The sequence below is a fragment of the Lacerta agilis genome, chromosome 9 (genome assembly GCF_009819535.1).
Source record: "Lacerta agilis isolate rLacAgi1 chromosome 9, rLacAgi1.pri, whole genome shotgun sequence".
NCBI classification, from domain to species: Eukaryota; Metazoa; Chordata; class Lepidosauria; order Squamata; family Lacertidae; genus Lacerta; species Lacerta agilis.
The window spans coordinates 64,554,204-64,570,168 of record NC_046320.1 but is presented as its reverse complement, the minus strand read 5'-3'; the positions used below and the strand labels follow the sequence as shown (position 1 = coordinate 64,570,168).

At 39.6% G+C, this 15,965-nt stretch overlaps 1 protein-coding gene across 2 annotated transcripts in view; it reads right to left on the bottom strand.

The window, feature by feature from the left end:
- Positions 1-6,689: 6,689 nt before the first annotated feature.
- The window catches only part of MOB1B (MOB kinase activator 1B), a 28,356-nt gene continuing 19,080 nt past the window's right edge, over positions 6,690-15,965 (bottom strand). Inside the window, exons 3-7 of one of the 2 annotated variants that reach the window (XM_033160885.1) lie at positions 13,691-13,784; positions 11,041-11,174; positions 9,188-9,351; positions 7,894-7,977; positions 6,690-7,191 (exon numbers count right to left, since the gene is read on the bottom strand). In XM_033160885.1, the coding sequence (XP_033016776.1) occupies positions 7,900-7,977; positions 9,188-9,351; positions 11,041-11,174; positions 13,691-13,784 (470 nt within the window). In that variant the 3' untranslated portion in view covers positions 6,690-7,191; positions 7,894-7,899. Of the gene's footprint in view, positions 7,192-7,565; positions 7,978-9,187; positions 9,352-11,040; positions 11,175-13,690; positions 13,785-15,965 lie in introns of those variants that run through there. The other variant, XM_033160884.1, reaches the window with a different exon arrangement.

The following is a 15,965-nucleotide window of genomic DNA, read 5'->3' as shown; positions in this document are numbered from 1 at the left end:
GAGCTGGAGGGGGGGGATTTCAAAAAGTGTATATAGGAGCTGGTGTACCTTTGTTCGTGGTCTTTTTGCTTGCAAAGACACCCTGCTGCAGCAGTAATAAAATAAAGGGCAACTGCCTTGCTTTGGGAGATTCTGTATCGTCTCTATTTTATTCATAAGTGCTCTTGAGAGGAGGGGAGCCCTACTAAGGCTCTCCCCCGGGTTCATGGACTCCCTTCTGGGGTTGAACCTAATTTTTATAACAGGTCCAACGCCGAGGGCCTTCTGGCAGTTCCCTCACTGTGAGAAGCAAAGCTACAGGGAACCAGGCAGAGGGCCTTCTCGGTAGTGGCGCCCTCCGTGTGGAATCTGAAGGCAGCCCTGTTCAGGGAAGTTTTTAATCTGTGAGATTTTAATGTATCCTAATATCTGTTGGAAGCCGCCCAGAGTGTCTGGGAAACCCAGCCAGATGCGCGGGGTACAAATAAATTATTATTATTAAATGCTGCGTGTTGTGGTCTTTTTCTGCTGTGATCTTTGAAAAGGCATATAGCCTAGGAGGTTTTGAGACCTGGAATTACGGGAGAAGCCACGCATATTGTGGATCAGGGATGGTGGACCTGAGGCCCGGCCCACTGGTTAAGGATGATGGGAGTTAGGAGTCTCCGTAACATCTGGAAGGCTCTCGACCCCGGTTTAAATTCTCCCTTAATACGGTTTTAGATCATCCAGCTTCAGGATAGCATAAAAACATGTGAGTTCTGCCGGATCAAGCCAATGGCCCATCTAGTCCAGTACCCTGTTCTCACGAGTGGTCACCTAGATGTCTAGGAAACCTGCAAGGAGGATCTAAGCCCAAGAACACTCCTTCCCTCCTGTGGTTTCCAAAAAACTGGTATTCAGAAGCATTGCTACCTCCAGCCGTGTAACCATCACAGCTACCAACCATCAATAGCCTTCTTCACTTAATCTCTTTTCAGAGGTGTACTTGGGATCTGTTGCATCCCTGACAAGGAGCTGAATTGCTGCCACCGCCAATCACTTTACTGCAATAGCCATATTCGAAATTACTACATTTTGCATGACCCAGATACTCAAAGTGAGGAAGAAAGGCCCACTTTTGTGCTATGGTGTGAGAAAGGTGTGTGGCTTTTCCCGTGTTTGATCTCACTGCAACAGCGAGCATGTCGCCACACATATATCGTCATAAACTCCATAGTCAACACCAGCAGGGGGCAGTTCTGCCAACTCCTAGCTACACCTCTGCCTAAGACATCCAAGTGAGGGAAGAGACCTGTTCTTTTATTCCTTAGAAAATGCTGTGTAGTGATCTAGCAATATAAACAATTCAAGATGTACGATTCCTGTGCCTTTCACATGGTTTGCATATGCATTTGGAAATAGAAACTTTTAAGTTTCCAGGGATTTTTTTTGTTTGGTTGGGGGTTTTTTTAGTCTTCGAAAAATTCTGAAGAATAGGAACCAGGTAACCTTGAGTTCAGCAATAACATCGGAGAGATTAAGGATTGAATTGGAAAGGGCAAATGCTAATGAATACACCAACCCCACACAGAGCTCATTTTGCGCAGAAAACACAGCAAACGCCAAACAAATACTGGGAAGAAAGGCTAGAGGAACAAAATGAGACATCCATAGAAACCTGTTGCCCAGGTTATGCTCAAAACAACCAAGCCATCCAAGATTTAGTAGTGGCATGCATTTCACACAGGAGATGTAAACTGTTGTAGAAATTCTGTAGAAATTCCCACATGCATTACTGGATGTAGACCACTTCTAAAGGCAAATCTGACTTTAAACAAATTTCTTGCCCAAATGTGTTGCTCAAAACTATTCTAGAATCCGTACACATTTTTCTTGCTTTGCTGCAACCAGGGGCACAAATTTTGCAGCCAACGGAGATGCCTCTTCCTCTACAGTGCAGTTCACACAGATCTCATTTACCTTTCATTGCCAACTAAAAGCATCTCTGCTCAGACCCTTATGCAAGTTTGATGGTGTCTAACTGTTAAATGATGGGAGCAATAGTTTTAAGACAATTTAGTTACAATGGTTTTGTAAGATTTCACTGTGATTGTTGTTTTATGTTAATATCTTGTAACCCACCCTGGCATCCTTAATAAAGAGCAAGCTACACATTTAAACATAAACACACAGGGGATACCCAATGTTAAAGCAGACCCACTGAATTCAATGAACTCAAGTAATGAGTCCACTTCAATGGGTCTGCTTCAAGTATGGTTGGTATTTCCCAGGTTCCTAAGCAGTCTTCAAGAGGCACCAAACCAAACCAATCTTGCTTAATTTCAGCTTTGTTTCGTGTATCTTCAGACCAAAAGTGAAACCAAACTAGTGCATTCCAGCACTCCTTCCTAACAGCCACATTATTACATTCCAGCTTTGTACTGGAAGCAGCACCATTTTGATGGGGAAACAGCCCATGTCTGAGTTTGAGTACAGCTGAGGAAGGACTTCTGTTTTGCAAAACTGACTATAATTTCTGGGTAGGCTTGCCTCCCATTTTGAAAACTTCAGTTGTATGCCAAAACTTTGGGGCTAGAATAGTTAAGGAAAATGGAAGGACATCAGGTTTGTTTTATTGCTCTTAGATTTGCCTGCAATACAAATAGTTCACAAATTCAGGTGAGGTAATCACATAAAGTAAATTGTATGTGGAATGCTCAGATGTGTACAATGTACAGATACATAATGGATGTAATCCATTGAATAACTGCAGTTTAGGATGAGGAGGGAAAGAAAAGACAATCGTGGTCAAACATAGCTATTTATTTTTCTTCTTATAAACAGCATTCAGTTCCTTACTGAAAAAGCCTAGAATTTATATATATTTTTCATCCCATCACTTACAACAATCTGTATACATTATTTACATCTTTCCAATACATGTGTTGCAGAATTTCAGACATTCAACTTTTTTTTTTAAATCAAAAAGCTGTTTTCATTTAAAACAAGTATTGATCAATAATGACTACAAACTGAAGTAATATTGGCACAGTCTGCGTACAGTACAGGTCTCTGTGTTGCATTTTATATTTTAAGCCTATTTTGTCCAGCTGCTTTTGAAGTATTTAAAAGAAGCAGACATCATAGTGTTGCATCTGCAATACCTTCTTGCTTCCAAAAAAGCAGGCCCAACACCAGGTTTAGAGAAGGGGTCACTGAGTGAGCTCACACGTGAAGGCAAGACTGATACAGCATAAAATCAAGTACAAGCGGAACCAATTTATGCACTCAAAACAATTAAATTGTAAGGCTTTTCCTGTACTGCTTCTAGCTGCCAAGGGGAGAGAGAGAGAGAGCTGCATGCGTGAATACTCCTGCCACAGCTTAAACTCTTTACAGATGGAAAGCATCTTTAGAAGATAGTTTGCAGTTTAAGCATTCTACCCCAAATGCTGCTTTTTCTTTTGCAGGGAAATCCCTCACCCCGTTGCCCAACCCCATGATGATGCAACTCCTTCCCCTTCTTACCATCACCAATTGTAGCCTGAGGTGGTGCAGTCCAGCAAGCTGGACTGCTTGATTATGCTGGCTGGACAGACCTAGCCTGATTCAGGCAGCAATCTGTGGCCATAGCAGATGTGCTCTGCAGTGTACATCAGGAAACCTCCATGCTCCTGGATGTTCCCTGTTAGGAGAGCACAAGCAAGTGGTCCTATATTTTATCTTGTCTCCTGTCCTCCCCCCACTGCACTTAAGGCTTTGCCACTTAGTAAGAGTTAGGCAGGTCTGTCTGCATGTACCAGGTCTACCAATGAGTAATATTTACTCAAGCCTTTTAATTTTCACAATACAAGTTAAAAAGTATTGATTTTTATGGCAATATTTAGCAAACACAACATCTGTGAATAAATGTCATCAAAAATGGAACCAAATGACCTTTCAAAAGATTTGTGTTCCCAGAATGACCTAGTTATACATGTACAAAAATAATGAGTACAGTTTAGTGGCTATAAAAATTAATTTCCCCTAAAAATACAGTTATCTATGAAAAAACTATTGAAAGGACAGTGTTCTTGGAGAAGAAGAAAAAACCATGCAAACGAAGAGTTTCAAAAGTTGAATTACTTTGCCATTTTAGGAGGGAACTGTATTTCAAAAAATGAAACTATGTGCACAACTGGCAGAAATAAGATGCCAACTAAACTTTTACTTAAATTTACGTATCTCACTCCTAAGGTGGCTAGTGGTTCCAGCAATGCAGTCAAGAAAACCCTAAATAGTTACCTATTAAAAGAAATGCAATGGAAAGAAATGAACATATTAAGGAACATGGGAATGTTGCAGTTGAAAACTTGGCAGGTCCACCTTTTTGTTTTGATTTAATATGAAAGCAGAAATTTCACCTATAATATAGTATTCCAGGGGAAAGAATACTTGTCAGCTGGTTTAAGACATTCCCAAACTGATTTTTTTTTAATCAAAAAATAATCTTAAAACTTTGTATGGCAATTCAAGGCAAGAGCTCAAGGAAAAGAGAGGAAAAATCTGAAAAGGTAAGAAGAGTCAATAGCAGCAAATTGGCCTTTTGCCTGTAAAGGGAACTTTAGAGAGAGACTTCAGTTCTAAAAGATTAAAGAGTCTCTGGTTTTCTATCTTATAAGTAACTGCAAATATTCAGAGTTCTAGATTGCATAGTAAGCAGTAAAATAAAACTTGACATAAACTTACAGAAGAGCTATTTATCCTTTTGAAAGCTTTCTTGCTAAAGCCGAGTTACCACTAAAATATTGTGGGACATTTTTATATTTACGCAATGAGCATGGATCCCTGACACGAATATGCAAAGTAGACATACAATTTCTATGGTGAGAATTAAAAAATCTGTCTTAACAATGTAAATTCTTGTTCACTGGCCTAAGAAAGCACAACACAATGGCTTTAATGGACTTGCATCAACTTCCATGACCATCAATTTTATTCTGTCTCATCAGATTGAGGAAGGTTGCCTCTTGAAGTTATTAACCCCATCACCAAAACAAAGAAACATACTGAAGGCTGAAATAAGAGTAAAACTGGTTCAAACTTTTGAAGCTCCTTCGCTCTTCCTCCACAATGTAAAAGCTGTTAAAATACAACGGCTGGCTGTGACTACATTCCAAGGCCTGAATATCCAATGTTTAATATATAAAAAAGCAACCTGGCATTTAGCAGAGTACCCCCTTCAAGATTGAAACCCAGATCCAGACTATAATTTTGTGGATTTTAAAATACTAAGGTGTTCAGTTTTCAAGATCCTTGGTCAGATGAAAAAAAATCAAGGAGACCTGGATTTATGTTTGAATGCATTGGTAAAATCGTATATATTGTGTCTCAAGGCCATCACCGAAAAATTTAAAAGTTCCCAATGCAATACAAAGATATACTCTGTGTTCAATACAAAGAGATATCTTCGGTGTTTTCGTTTCAAGTTTAATGAAATCAGCAGAGTTTAACTAAATGTACTCTCAGACAGTGATCTCCAGCCTTTTGTTATCCAACCAAGAAGTCAGCAAACAAAAGCAAACCAAATTACGCCCCCCTACAATGAGCATTTGAAACTTAATATACTCTCACTGTACCTTTATAGAACAGACTTACCTTATAGGTTCACAACTGTCCCTAAAAATTGTGTGTGTGTGGTTTTTTAAAGTAATATTTCAAGGGATTGAAATTGCTCATCAGTGGGAAACATTTAAATAGTAACTTCCTTCTTTATAAACTGCTGTCTGTAAATTCCATTTTCTTAAAAAAAGGTCCTCAAACATCTATTTAAATATTTGATCTCAGAATGGTAAGCCTGACTTCTATAAAATCAAGCCTGGACATAGATTAGCATGTGTAATACCATAAAAGATTAGCATATGTAATACCGTGTGTGCGTATTAAGTAGTACCCAAACTGCTGATCATTTATTTTGCTAAATCTACATGCAGAATTATGGTGTTCCATGCAATATGTACATTAGGTACAATGAGCAAGGGCTACCTAATTATCAAGGTGAAGTAAGCCTAGATTAGTTCACAGCATTTCTTGTTTTTCCTTTTATGACTGAGTTACAAATAATTCAAGACCACGTCTTAAGCTCAAGAGCGTGTTGAATACTTGATAATGCAGTGCTTAAAACACACATTGTGCATATGTAACTTACATACACTGCAAAAAAACATGCTATGGGAAGGTGTTGTGCACACAAAATTTTAAAAGGGACATGCATGGGCACACAGCTTATGTCTGAAATGCCTACTCACTAAGATACTACTTGTGAATTTTCAGATTCAGATCAATTTCACTCAAGGAAGACTATCTCTGTACTACACAGAACTCCGTTTTAAATCATTCTGTGCAAATTGGTTTAAGAACTTTAAGAACATCTGGAGAGTATGATGCATCAGCAAAAAAAAAAACATTTTAGATTTAACACTATATAATCAGAGAAGTGGTAAGTTGCAAATGTGAAAGACCTGATTGTATACAGAACTCTGAATTAAACCTGACAATTATATGAACATGTGGGAATCAGAGACAGCTCATGTTCTGAACTTCTGAAAAGTCTTGGGTTTCCCAATGTGCTATCAAAAACATCCATAAACCAAGAGGTGATGGTTATCTAGGTGCTTGGTTATAAGGTACTGGGTCATCTCCTCATTTGAAAGGGGGGGGGACAAAGAAAGAGTGACAAAATACAAAATTTGTGTGAGTAAAAGTAAACCGAGACATCTCAACACATGAAAAAGTAGTAGTGTGTGCCATATAAGAAAACTGCTGCGTTTGGGTGTACAGTTAGGATTGCAGTGGGACCATGCGCTCAGGATGAATGGAATGGCAAGTGTTCCATACGATAAATGGATTGAGGCAGTTTGCAACTAAGGAGCCCACACTTGTACGTCAAGTGAGATTTCTGCCACTCGCAATAAAATGACTATGGTGGATTTAAAAGTATTTTTAAAATCCTTGTTAACACCACTGCTGTTCTCCATAAACAACTTTCCCTTGTTTCCTCTTGATGCTCTGGCAAGGCTACTGATTTATATGGGTAAGAAACAGTTTGACCTCCCTTGATCATCAAAATCAGGCTGGCTAATCTAAAGGAAAGTTGAATGTTTGAAGAACAAATGTAAGCAACAAAGAAGAAAGTGGTCAACCCCCATGCTGTCCTTAGTCCTCCACAGATGCAAGACGTTGGGTGGGTTTCTGAGGACATAAAAAAAGAAAGAAAAATGAGCCCCCCTCTCTCCCCACCTCCTGTAGCCCACATTCATCTCTAAAGGCATTGTTTTGCATTAAAAGCTGGAGATCACTTATAGAAGTTATGGCTTTTTAAAAAAAAGGTTTACACATATTTATTTATATCTAACAAGAAGTGTAAGTCCTGGGTAGCAATTTGTGTTTTCTGGTTCCAGCAATGTTCTTTGTATGTGCTTTGTACCTCAGAAGAGAGTCTGCCAAGGCACTTAGAGAATGTCAAGTCTCTTAAAGGACTTTCTGAGAATGGGCTGCAACTGGCAACGCAGAACCCATACAACCAGCAGTGTCACATTTCCCAACAAGCATGTATTCCCCACCCCCCTTTATAAACACTCGACATCTGCTAAAAGAAGATTACACAACAAACAATAACAGAAAGCCATTTACTGTGTGTGTCTCACTAAAGACAAACGAGTTCCTCTAATAAAAGCACAGAGAATGGATCTAGGTTGCCCAAATAAAAAACAAGAACAGGTTTCCTTTTCTTTCTAAAAATATAAACAAAAATTTAAAAGGCTGCAAGCCTCTCCACACGCTTGCTCAGGAGTAAGTTCCATGGATCTTAATCAGTGTGCAGAGGATTGCAGCTCAAATCCCTAAAACACCACATGCCTGCTTAAACCAAACAAGTGATTTGCACAAATTCACTTCTGCTTATCTGTCCTTTGAAGTGAGTTTTTCAATCAATTCTTGAAGTGGAGCAAGTTCTCTTCTGTCTATAAGGTTAAATTCCTGTGGGAGGCAGAAATAGACCAATGATTCAGTTCAATATTTAGCAGGATATCCATTAGTTATCAACATCATTGTTTTACCCTGCCTAAGGAACTGAAAACACAATTACCTGATGCTGGAAGTAAAAGCAGTCAACACAGCAAGGAAGAACGTAAATGAGGGCAAGGCACACCCTAAACTAAGACTAAAAGAAAGACCCCCATCTGAGAAAGACAGATATTAAAGTTCATTGTGGGGAGATTTCACAGAAAGCATTGCCTTTGCTGCTGCTATGGCAGAGATCAGAAGAGAACCAAGTGAGATTCTCATTTCACTTCTCTAGGCATGTTCACTTGCCTCTTGTTGATATGTGAGAGGATCACCAGGTTCCCAGTTAGAACTCTAGAATATTTATGAACCTGCACTACTTAGGTGCAGAATCTATATGTGGGACTGCACATGGCACATGAAGAAATCCAGCAATATTTTTAATTCTAGGTTGGTGGCCAAATGCTACCAAACACCTCCAACAATAGAAGTCTGCCATGCAATCTGTGATAAGACAAATTTCTATTCCACACAGAAGGATTTCAGCAGATATATAATTCTAAAGGAACTGCTTTTATCTTAATCAGATAATCACTTTTGCATATTTTTCAATATCCAGTTAAAGTGCACAAAGGTTTCTAGTTATGCATATTCACCATTCATGTCACATTAAGGAGATCACGAAAGAAAACATTTGGCACGTGGCTTTACTGTACAGTTTTTGGAACCTGCTAAAATCTTTTTTGTTATGCAAGCCTACCCAAACATGTAATTTTACTAGGTATATTTGTTTTTAAACTACTAATTTTATTTACCTATTTTTTTTAAAAAAAATATGCCAGCTTGTTTTTAAAAGTTTAATTCTGTTGGTATTTTTAAATTAATGCTTTATATTTTATAGAACCTCCTTTGATTTTCTAGTTGATTAAGAGAGAGTATATAAGTCTTTCAAATAAATAAATAGCTCCAAACCTTTTCTCCAATACTTCACGGCATGACATAGAACTTAATTGGGATTCATGTTAGAATCATTGGAATCACGTTAAAGAGAAACTTCAAATGTGCCGAAGAATACAAGAGCCCCTAGTTACCACAATAAGCAACAGAAAACTCAAGAGAGAATGTGAGCCCATGCTCCATCTTGCAGGGAAATATCAAGTCATAGTACCCCATGCCTAGTTACCTGAACAAAAAAGATAAAGTGCTTGAAGGATGTGTTGAGATGTGCCTCTTCCTGCAGCTGAATGACTGGATCAAAGTGCTGGTGGTAGATGTGAGCATAAACTCTGAAGAGACGCTTTAGGATCGTTTTAGCTACCGACATGAAGTTCTTTGGGAAAGGAACACCTAGAAATCAACAAAGCAAACGTTCAAGTATTTACATTCAAGTCCTACAAAGAACGCAGGGTTGTATCCAACAAAACCAACCTGTTCACACAACAATGTCCACTTGCAAAACAGAACTTCCCCTCAGATCTGTTCTGGGGTTTCCCCTAAGCATCCAGAGCAGGTTGGGGGTGGGAGAGGGAGAGAGAAGAGGAAGGGGAAGTTCTGTTGCACAAGCAGAAGCAGCCTTTGTGCTGATGAGACAGGTTCATTAGATACAACCACCAGCTGCTATTATGCTCAAGACTCATCTAGATAGTGGCTTCTTGCTTCAGTGCATAAGCTGTAGCACAATACATGACCCATGCAGCAAGCATAAGAAGCCACTCACAAGGAATACAGAGTTCTTGTCATCCCATGAATGGGCAGGGGGCAGCACAGGTTTAAACAGCCCACGTATTGGGACTGAGAACCACAAATATCGGAAAAGCATCATCTATGCAAGAGTTTTTCCAACAGTAATCAAAAACACAACCAGAACTATTCAGCAAGCATGCTTTTTTAAGACATAAGGTAACTGTATCTTGCACTGATTTAAAATTTTAAGTTTAAAACTGTAATTTTAAAAAAAAATCAACAAATGCATTGTGCAGAAGTGACCAAAAATGCAGATATGATTTAGATATGATTGCTGCAGGTTGCGTTTGTCATGGGATACGAACACGCCAAACCCGGAAGTACCGAAACAGGGTTACTTCCGGGTTTGGTGGTTCACACATGCGTAGAAGCGCCGAATCATGCTGCGTACATGCACAGACGCAGCGCTTCAGGTTGTGCGCTGCTCATGTTGCAAACGGGCTCCAGAATGGATCCCGCTCGCAACCAGAGGTATGATTGTACTACACTAGCACAGAAATCACCCTAAGGGAAGTATCCTGTTTGAAATACTGACTATTTAGCAAAAATAGCAAACCAGTCCTCAAACAAACTCGTACTTGTGCTTTCCCTCATTACAGCTTTTTCTCTAGAGGGGAAAATAAATACCATAAGCAGAGAAACATTTAATTGCTTATTTTCAAAGATCACTCTTCCTTTTAATTAAGGACTGCTACAAATTAGGTGTGTTCTGGTATACATAAAGGTAAAGGTAAAGGTACTCCTGAGCGTTAGGTCCAGTTGCAGAGTCTTAAAATTAAATCTTGTAAAAATTAATTAATATTGAACAACTGCTTAAGATGGTTACATATATTTTCAAAATCTTATGCTAGTTTCCCTCAAGTTAAAAGCTTTTGTTTTCTCCTATTCCTTTTGAAACAGCATAGATCAGGGGTCCCCAAACTAAGGGCCGGCAGCGTGTTTTCACCTGAGTAGAATGTGTCCTTTTTATTTAAAATGCATCTCTGGGTTATTTCTGGGGCCTGCCTGGTGTTTTTACATGAGTAGAATGTGTGCTTTTATTTAAAATGCATCTCTGGGTTATTTGTGGGGCATAGGAATTCGTTCATATTTTTTTAAAAAATATTTATTGGTGTTTCCACAATTCGTTCATATTTCCCCCCCAAAAAAATATAGCCCCCCCCCCCAGGTCTGAGGGACAGTGGACCGGGCCCCTGCTGAAAAAGTTTGCTGACTCCTGGCATAGATGTTCACAGTTTGCAAATTGAACCATCCAGCTTTTATATAGCGGCAATATACTAATTTTAAAATTACCTATTTTGGATGGGAAGAGTGTCTCATCATCCAGCTGGTCCTGAACCCATGTCATAAGGTAATCGATGTACTTTGGTGCTGAGCACTTGATTGGCTTCTTTATGTTTGTCCCATCTGCCCAGTGGTACTCGTATCTGGAATGAAACAGGGTTTAAAGACATCCCTTTAAATAAATCTAGGACTGTACACACTAAATAAATGAATTATTGTTTTTATAACATTGGGATACAAAGGCCTGCTTCAGGTGTGCCCAAGGGCCTGGAGATGCTCAAGAGAATTCTTCTCTCTTTTAACCCCTTCCTCATCAACAAGTCTCCTCGGTTTCAAAAGTGATTAGCACAGGAACAAATTCCCCCTGGGCATTGAGAACCAGTTGGCTGGCATCCAAATATATACACATGAGAATTAGAGTGATTGTGGTATCATTAATATAAGACATGACATAATTGGCATTTTGCAAAGCTATCCCTACAACCAGCAGGCACTGCGGTTCAAGGAGAATTATTGTGCTAACCATGTTCCAATGCCCCAAACCTCATAGTATCTCAAGCCAGAGCCAGGTTCTTCCCCAATACAGCCATGCCCTTAGCTCATGAAATGCTTTTTAATTCCATAACTTCTGGTGCTAAGTAACACGTACATCAAACACACTCATTCATATTCTACTCCTTCTTAACCTAAAACTGGCAGTCTAGTTTTATACTTTAATAGCATTGTATTTAAAATTATGGTATTGCATATAGCTGAACTGATGCAAAATGACACATTAAGTGGAATAGTAAAACAGAAAACACACAGCCATGAACCTTAATTATTCCAGAACCTGGTCTCTGATCCCTTCCACAGCTTCCTTAAACAGCCTTCTTTTTGATAATCATAATATTACGCACAGCTCCCTCAAATTTTCTCTTGCTCTTGTTTGGAGTGAAAACTATTTCAGCACACATTTCCAGGATAGCAAGCAACAGTGTAACAAATCAAACACAAACACCCATAGAGAGAGCTTCAATGTATCTATGAACCAGAACACTGCAATTAAGCAATGTTTTCAGAACTCTTAGATCTTACGGTAGGAAACTATGAATTGGCTTCTTTAGAGCCAATACAGTAACGATACACGAGCAAAATTTTTTAAAAATCCTGCTAAAACAGTTATGTATTCCACAAGAACCAAGTAAAACAATAAATGCTAAAGCCACTTTCTTCTGCATTACATTGATATTCAGCATGGAGGGCCACTTTGGAAACTGGTACCTCGCACCTATATTAACCATTTAAAGTTTTCAAAAATCTATCAGCTGAACAAAATAGGAAGATCTGAATTAATGCCAAAAACTGGCTTCTGAACATGTGGAACATTTTGGGCTGGAGATAGACAATTGTTGTCAGGGGAGCTGAAATGGTTAGGAGGAGTCGTCAAATCCCATAGCATACAGCAGGGCTGTCAAACTCGCAACTGTTGGACAACCAAATTGTACGTAAAGAGAGACCAGTAAAGCCTGTTTTGCACCTTGTAAGTTCAAGAGCAGTTTACTTCCAAGTTATGTGTGCATAAGATTACAGTATTAACCAAGGTCTGCACGCCCACTTCAAACCAGTTACATATCCTGGCTTGTGGCCATCCTTTTCTCTAAACAGTGGCTTTCAGACACAATAATTAAGGAAAGCAACTGATAGTGAAAAGTTACGCTTGCACACGACGTCCGAGTAGCTAACCCAAGAAAAACAGCTGCTTAATTGTAGTGAATAATCGAGGCAACCATTGCCTCTTACTGCAAACGGTGCCAGTGTAATAACATGTCTGTGAGTAAAAGATTTACATATCCGCCTTCATTTTTAACCATGTTCAGCTTTTGCCAGCTAATAGATTCAGAAGAGATCAGAAAAGTCCTTTAATCAAGGTTTCTGTACTGAAAATAAAAACCTGTATCCAAACAACACTGATTCAACCGGTTGTCAAGATATATTAAGAAACAGAGACAGATCGTGCTATTTTCAGATGCATCAGTAGAACTATGTATGTATGTATGTATATATGTATGTAAAGGTGAAACAAAACCCGGGGGGACGGGACAACTATACAGACACGTATATTTAATGGTCCTCTCCTGTCTTAACAACACTTCTTAGCACAGGAGACAGCAAATAGAGGACCCTGAGCCAATCCACCCCACTAGATGGTATTGCTTAATCCCAGTTACCAAGCTTCAGGCAAGCAGTTGTAGTTGTGGGAAAGGGATTATCTAGTGGGCTACCTTAGGTAGCTAGGAATCAGAGTTAATCACTATCACAAAATAAAAAAGGGTTTCCAGTTCTCAGGGTTGTAGAGATGAAAAACATATGCAGGCAGTATTTGCAATTCAGCAGTTCAAGGTCATGGCCTTCAGGACTATTAAATTCCTCCTGCTCTGCTCTCACTCACACTTTCATTGACCCCCCCACCACCACCACCAAACAAATCTGTAAATAATTCTATCAGGCTAAAAGCAAAAACATGAAACACAGAACTTCAGTTTCTTTGTAAATAAAATTTCAGGTTTTTTAACTTACTAAGAGTAGCAATTATCATTGTTTAAAACCCAATTAAAAATGAAAAACAGCAAGTATTTTATGTCTCATAGTTTCAAAGTCGCATAACCGGCATTCTTACTTTGGACCTGCAGACATCACTGGGCAGCTCTCTTCTGTGCAGAAGTCTGTAATTGTCCCGTAAAGCATGTTGATCTGGTTGAAGAAGTCCACAGCTATATATATGAAAAACAGGAATGATTTCAATTTGACAGATAACTGCATAAAAAGTGTGTGCTTTCAATTGCAAGCTAGACCATCCACACAGCTTCTCAGCAAAAGTACTCCGCCGTGTTTGATATGTTACTATGCAAAGGAAATGCCGGTCAGAAGACAGACTAAGGCCTCCAGAAATTCACATAACAAGATAAGTGTACTAACATGGTTTTGAAACTATATAATCTATGTTTGTTAAAAGTGGTGAAAGTACAAATACGCAACCCCCTGGCTTTCCATTCCTTCCAGTGAAATAGGATCCTTAGAGTCAAACTATCTACAACTGCTAAGCACACATCCATCAATGGCTCAGTGTCTACCTCATCTCTTAACGTGCTTTGCTACCATCCCTTGCTTGGCCGTTCCTTGTCTATGGTATCAGGATCTCTGTCTGGAGTTTATCCCCTGGTGTTACTGAGCAGCATGTCTACCAAAGCAATGCTAATAAGGCAAAGCTCCTTCTGTTGACTGCTTTATCATTTATTTATAACATTTCTGTATCTTCATCAGTAATACCAGGGAGACTCACAACAATACAAACATATTTCTCATAAAAGGTAAAGGACCCCTGGACGGTGAAATCCAGTTGAATTCAACTATGGGGTGTGGCGTTCATCTCGCTTTCAGGCCGAGGGAGACAGTGTTTGTCTGCAGACAGCTCTTCCGAGTCATGTGGCCAACATGACTAAACCCCTTCTGGCACACAAAACACTATGAGTGCCAGAACACACGGAAATGCCGTTCATCTTCCCGCCGCAGCGCTACCTATTTATCTATTCACACTCTCATGCTTTCGAACTGCCAGGTTGGCATAAAACATTACAGTATATTAAAATACAGCAGAATACAAAATTCACAACAAAACTAGCCAAATTATACTAACAGGGTTGCACTGAGAACCAGCTAATGTCTGGATGCATCAGAAACTTAATGAAGTTGTTCAAAACCTTAATAAATGGGGGATGATTCCATAAACTGTGTGCCATGACAGAAACAGTCCGTTGTCACTAAGTTGACCAAGCAGACTTCATCCAAATATCTCAGTCTATGAGCAGATTTATGTGGGAGAATGTGTTTCTTCATGTACCCGGGTCCTAATTTTTTTAAGGCCATAAACTCGGCTTGGCAGCAAATTGGCAGCTGGTGCTGTTCTTTCAAAAGTGATGTTATATACTCATGGTTAGTCTCCCTTTTCTGCAGCTTCCAAATCAACCTTAAGGGCAGTTCTTCATGCACCACACTATGGTAGCGAAATATTGAGGCTATCAAAACATGGTGTGCTTGCACCATGCTATTCTGTCCTCGAATGTGTGCAGCTGACACACTAGCTGAAGCTGGTATAAGGTGATCCACGGTCACTTGAACCTGTCAGGATTCAGTTACAACTTGTAGACCCTCACCCATCCCACAAAACCCATGCACTGATCCAGGACCTGCATGTCCACACCTGTCTCAGATGTAATAGAGAAGCAGAGCAGCATGGCCACTGCCAATGGCTTCACATAGATGTTAAACATTAGGGACAAGATTGAACCTTGTGGCACCCCAAAGCATAACTGCTAAGGGGTGGAGGTACAGTTACCCAATACTATTCTGAATCTAGCCCTATAAATAAGACTGGAACCACCAAAGCACAGGACCTCCTACTCCCAACCCAGAGAGTTGACGCCCATGGTGTCAAAAGCCACTAAGCTACCAAAAAGCAACAGAGTTGCACTCCCCTGCCACGTTCAATACCAAATATATTACTAGATAGATTGCCCTACTCCAAATCCTGAAAAATGCAGAGCACCCTTCTTTCAAGATGCCATTTACAGACTTTGTATTTGAAGATTGGCCTTGGAACCATGAACAGCTGTGCAATTTGTCTTGTTTTAGTTTGGCTGCAGACAGAGCAGCAGCACAAAAGGATTTGTGGCCTTCCACAATCTAATTAGGTGATGTCTGGGAAGTCAAATTATGACAATTGCAATGTCACTGCCATTAAACTGCTATTGAGATCATGGCCTCCTCCATTCAGCAAGACTGACAGATCCTTCCATGCCCTTCAATTCCAGTCTAGGAACATAGAAATTAAAAGTTCCTATGTTCTGAATTATTTATTTATTTTCACACAGCTGCGCTCACAGAAGAGCATTATG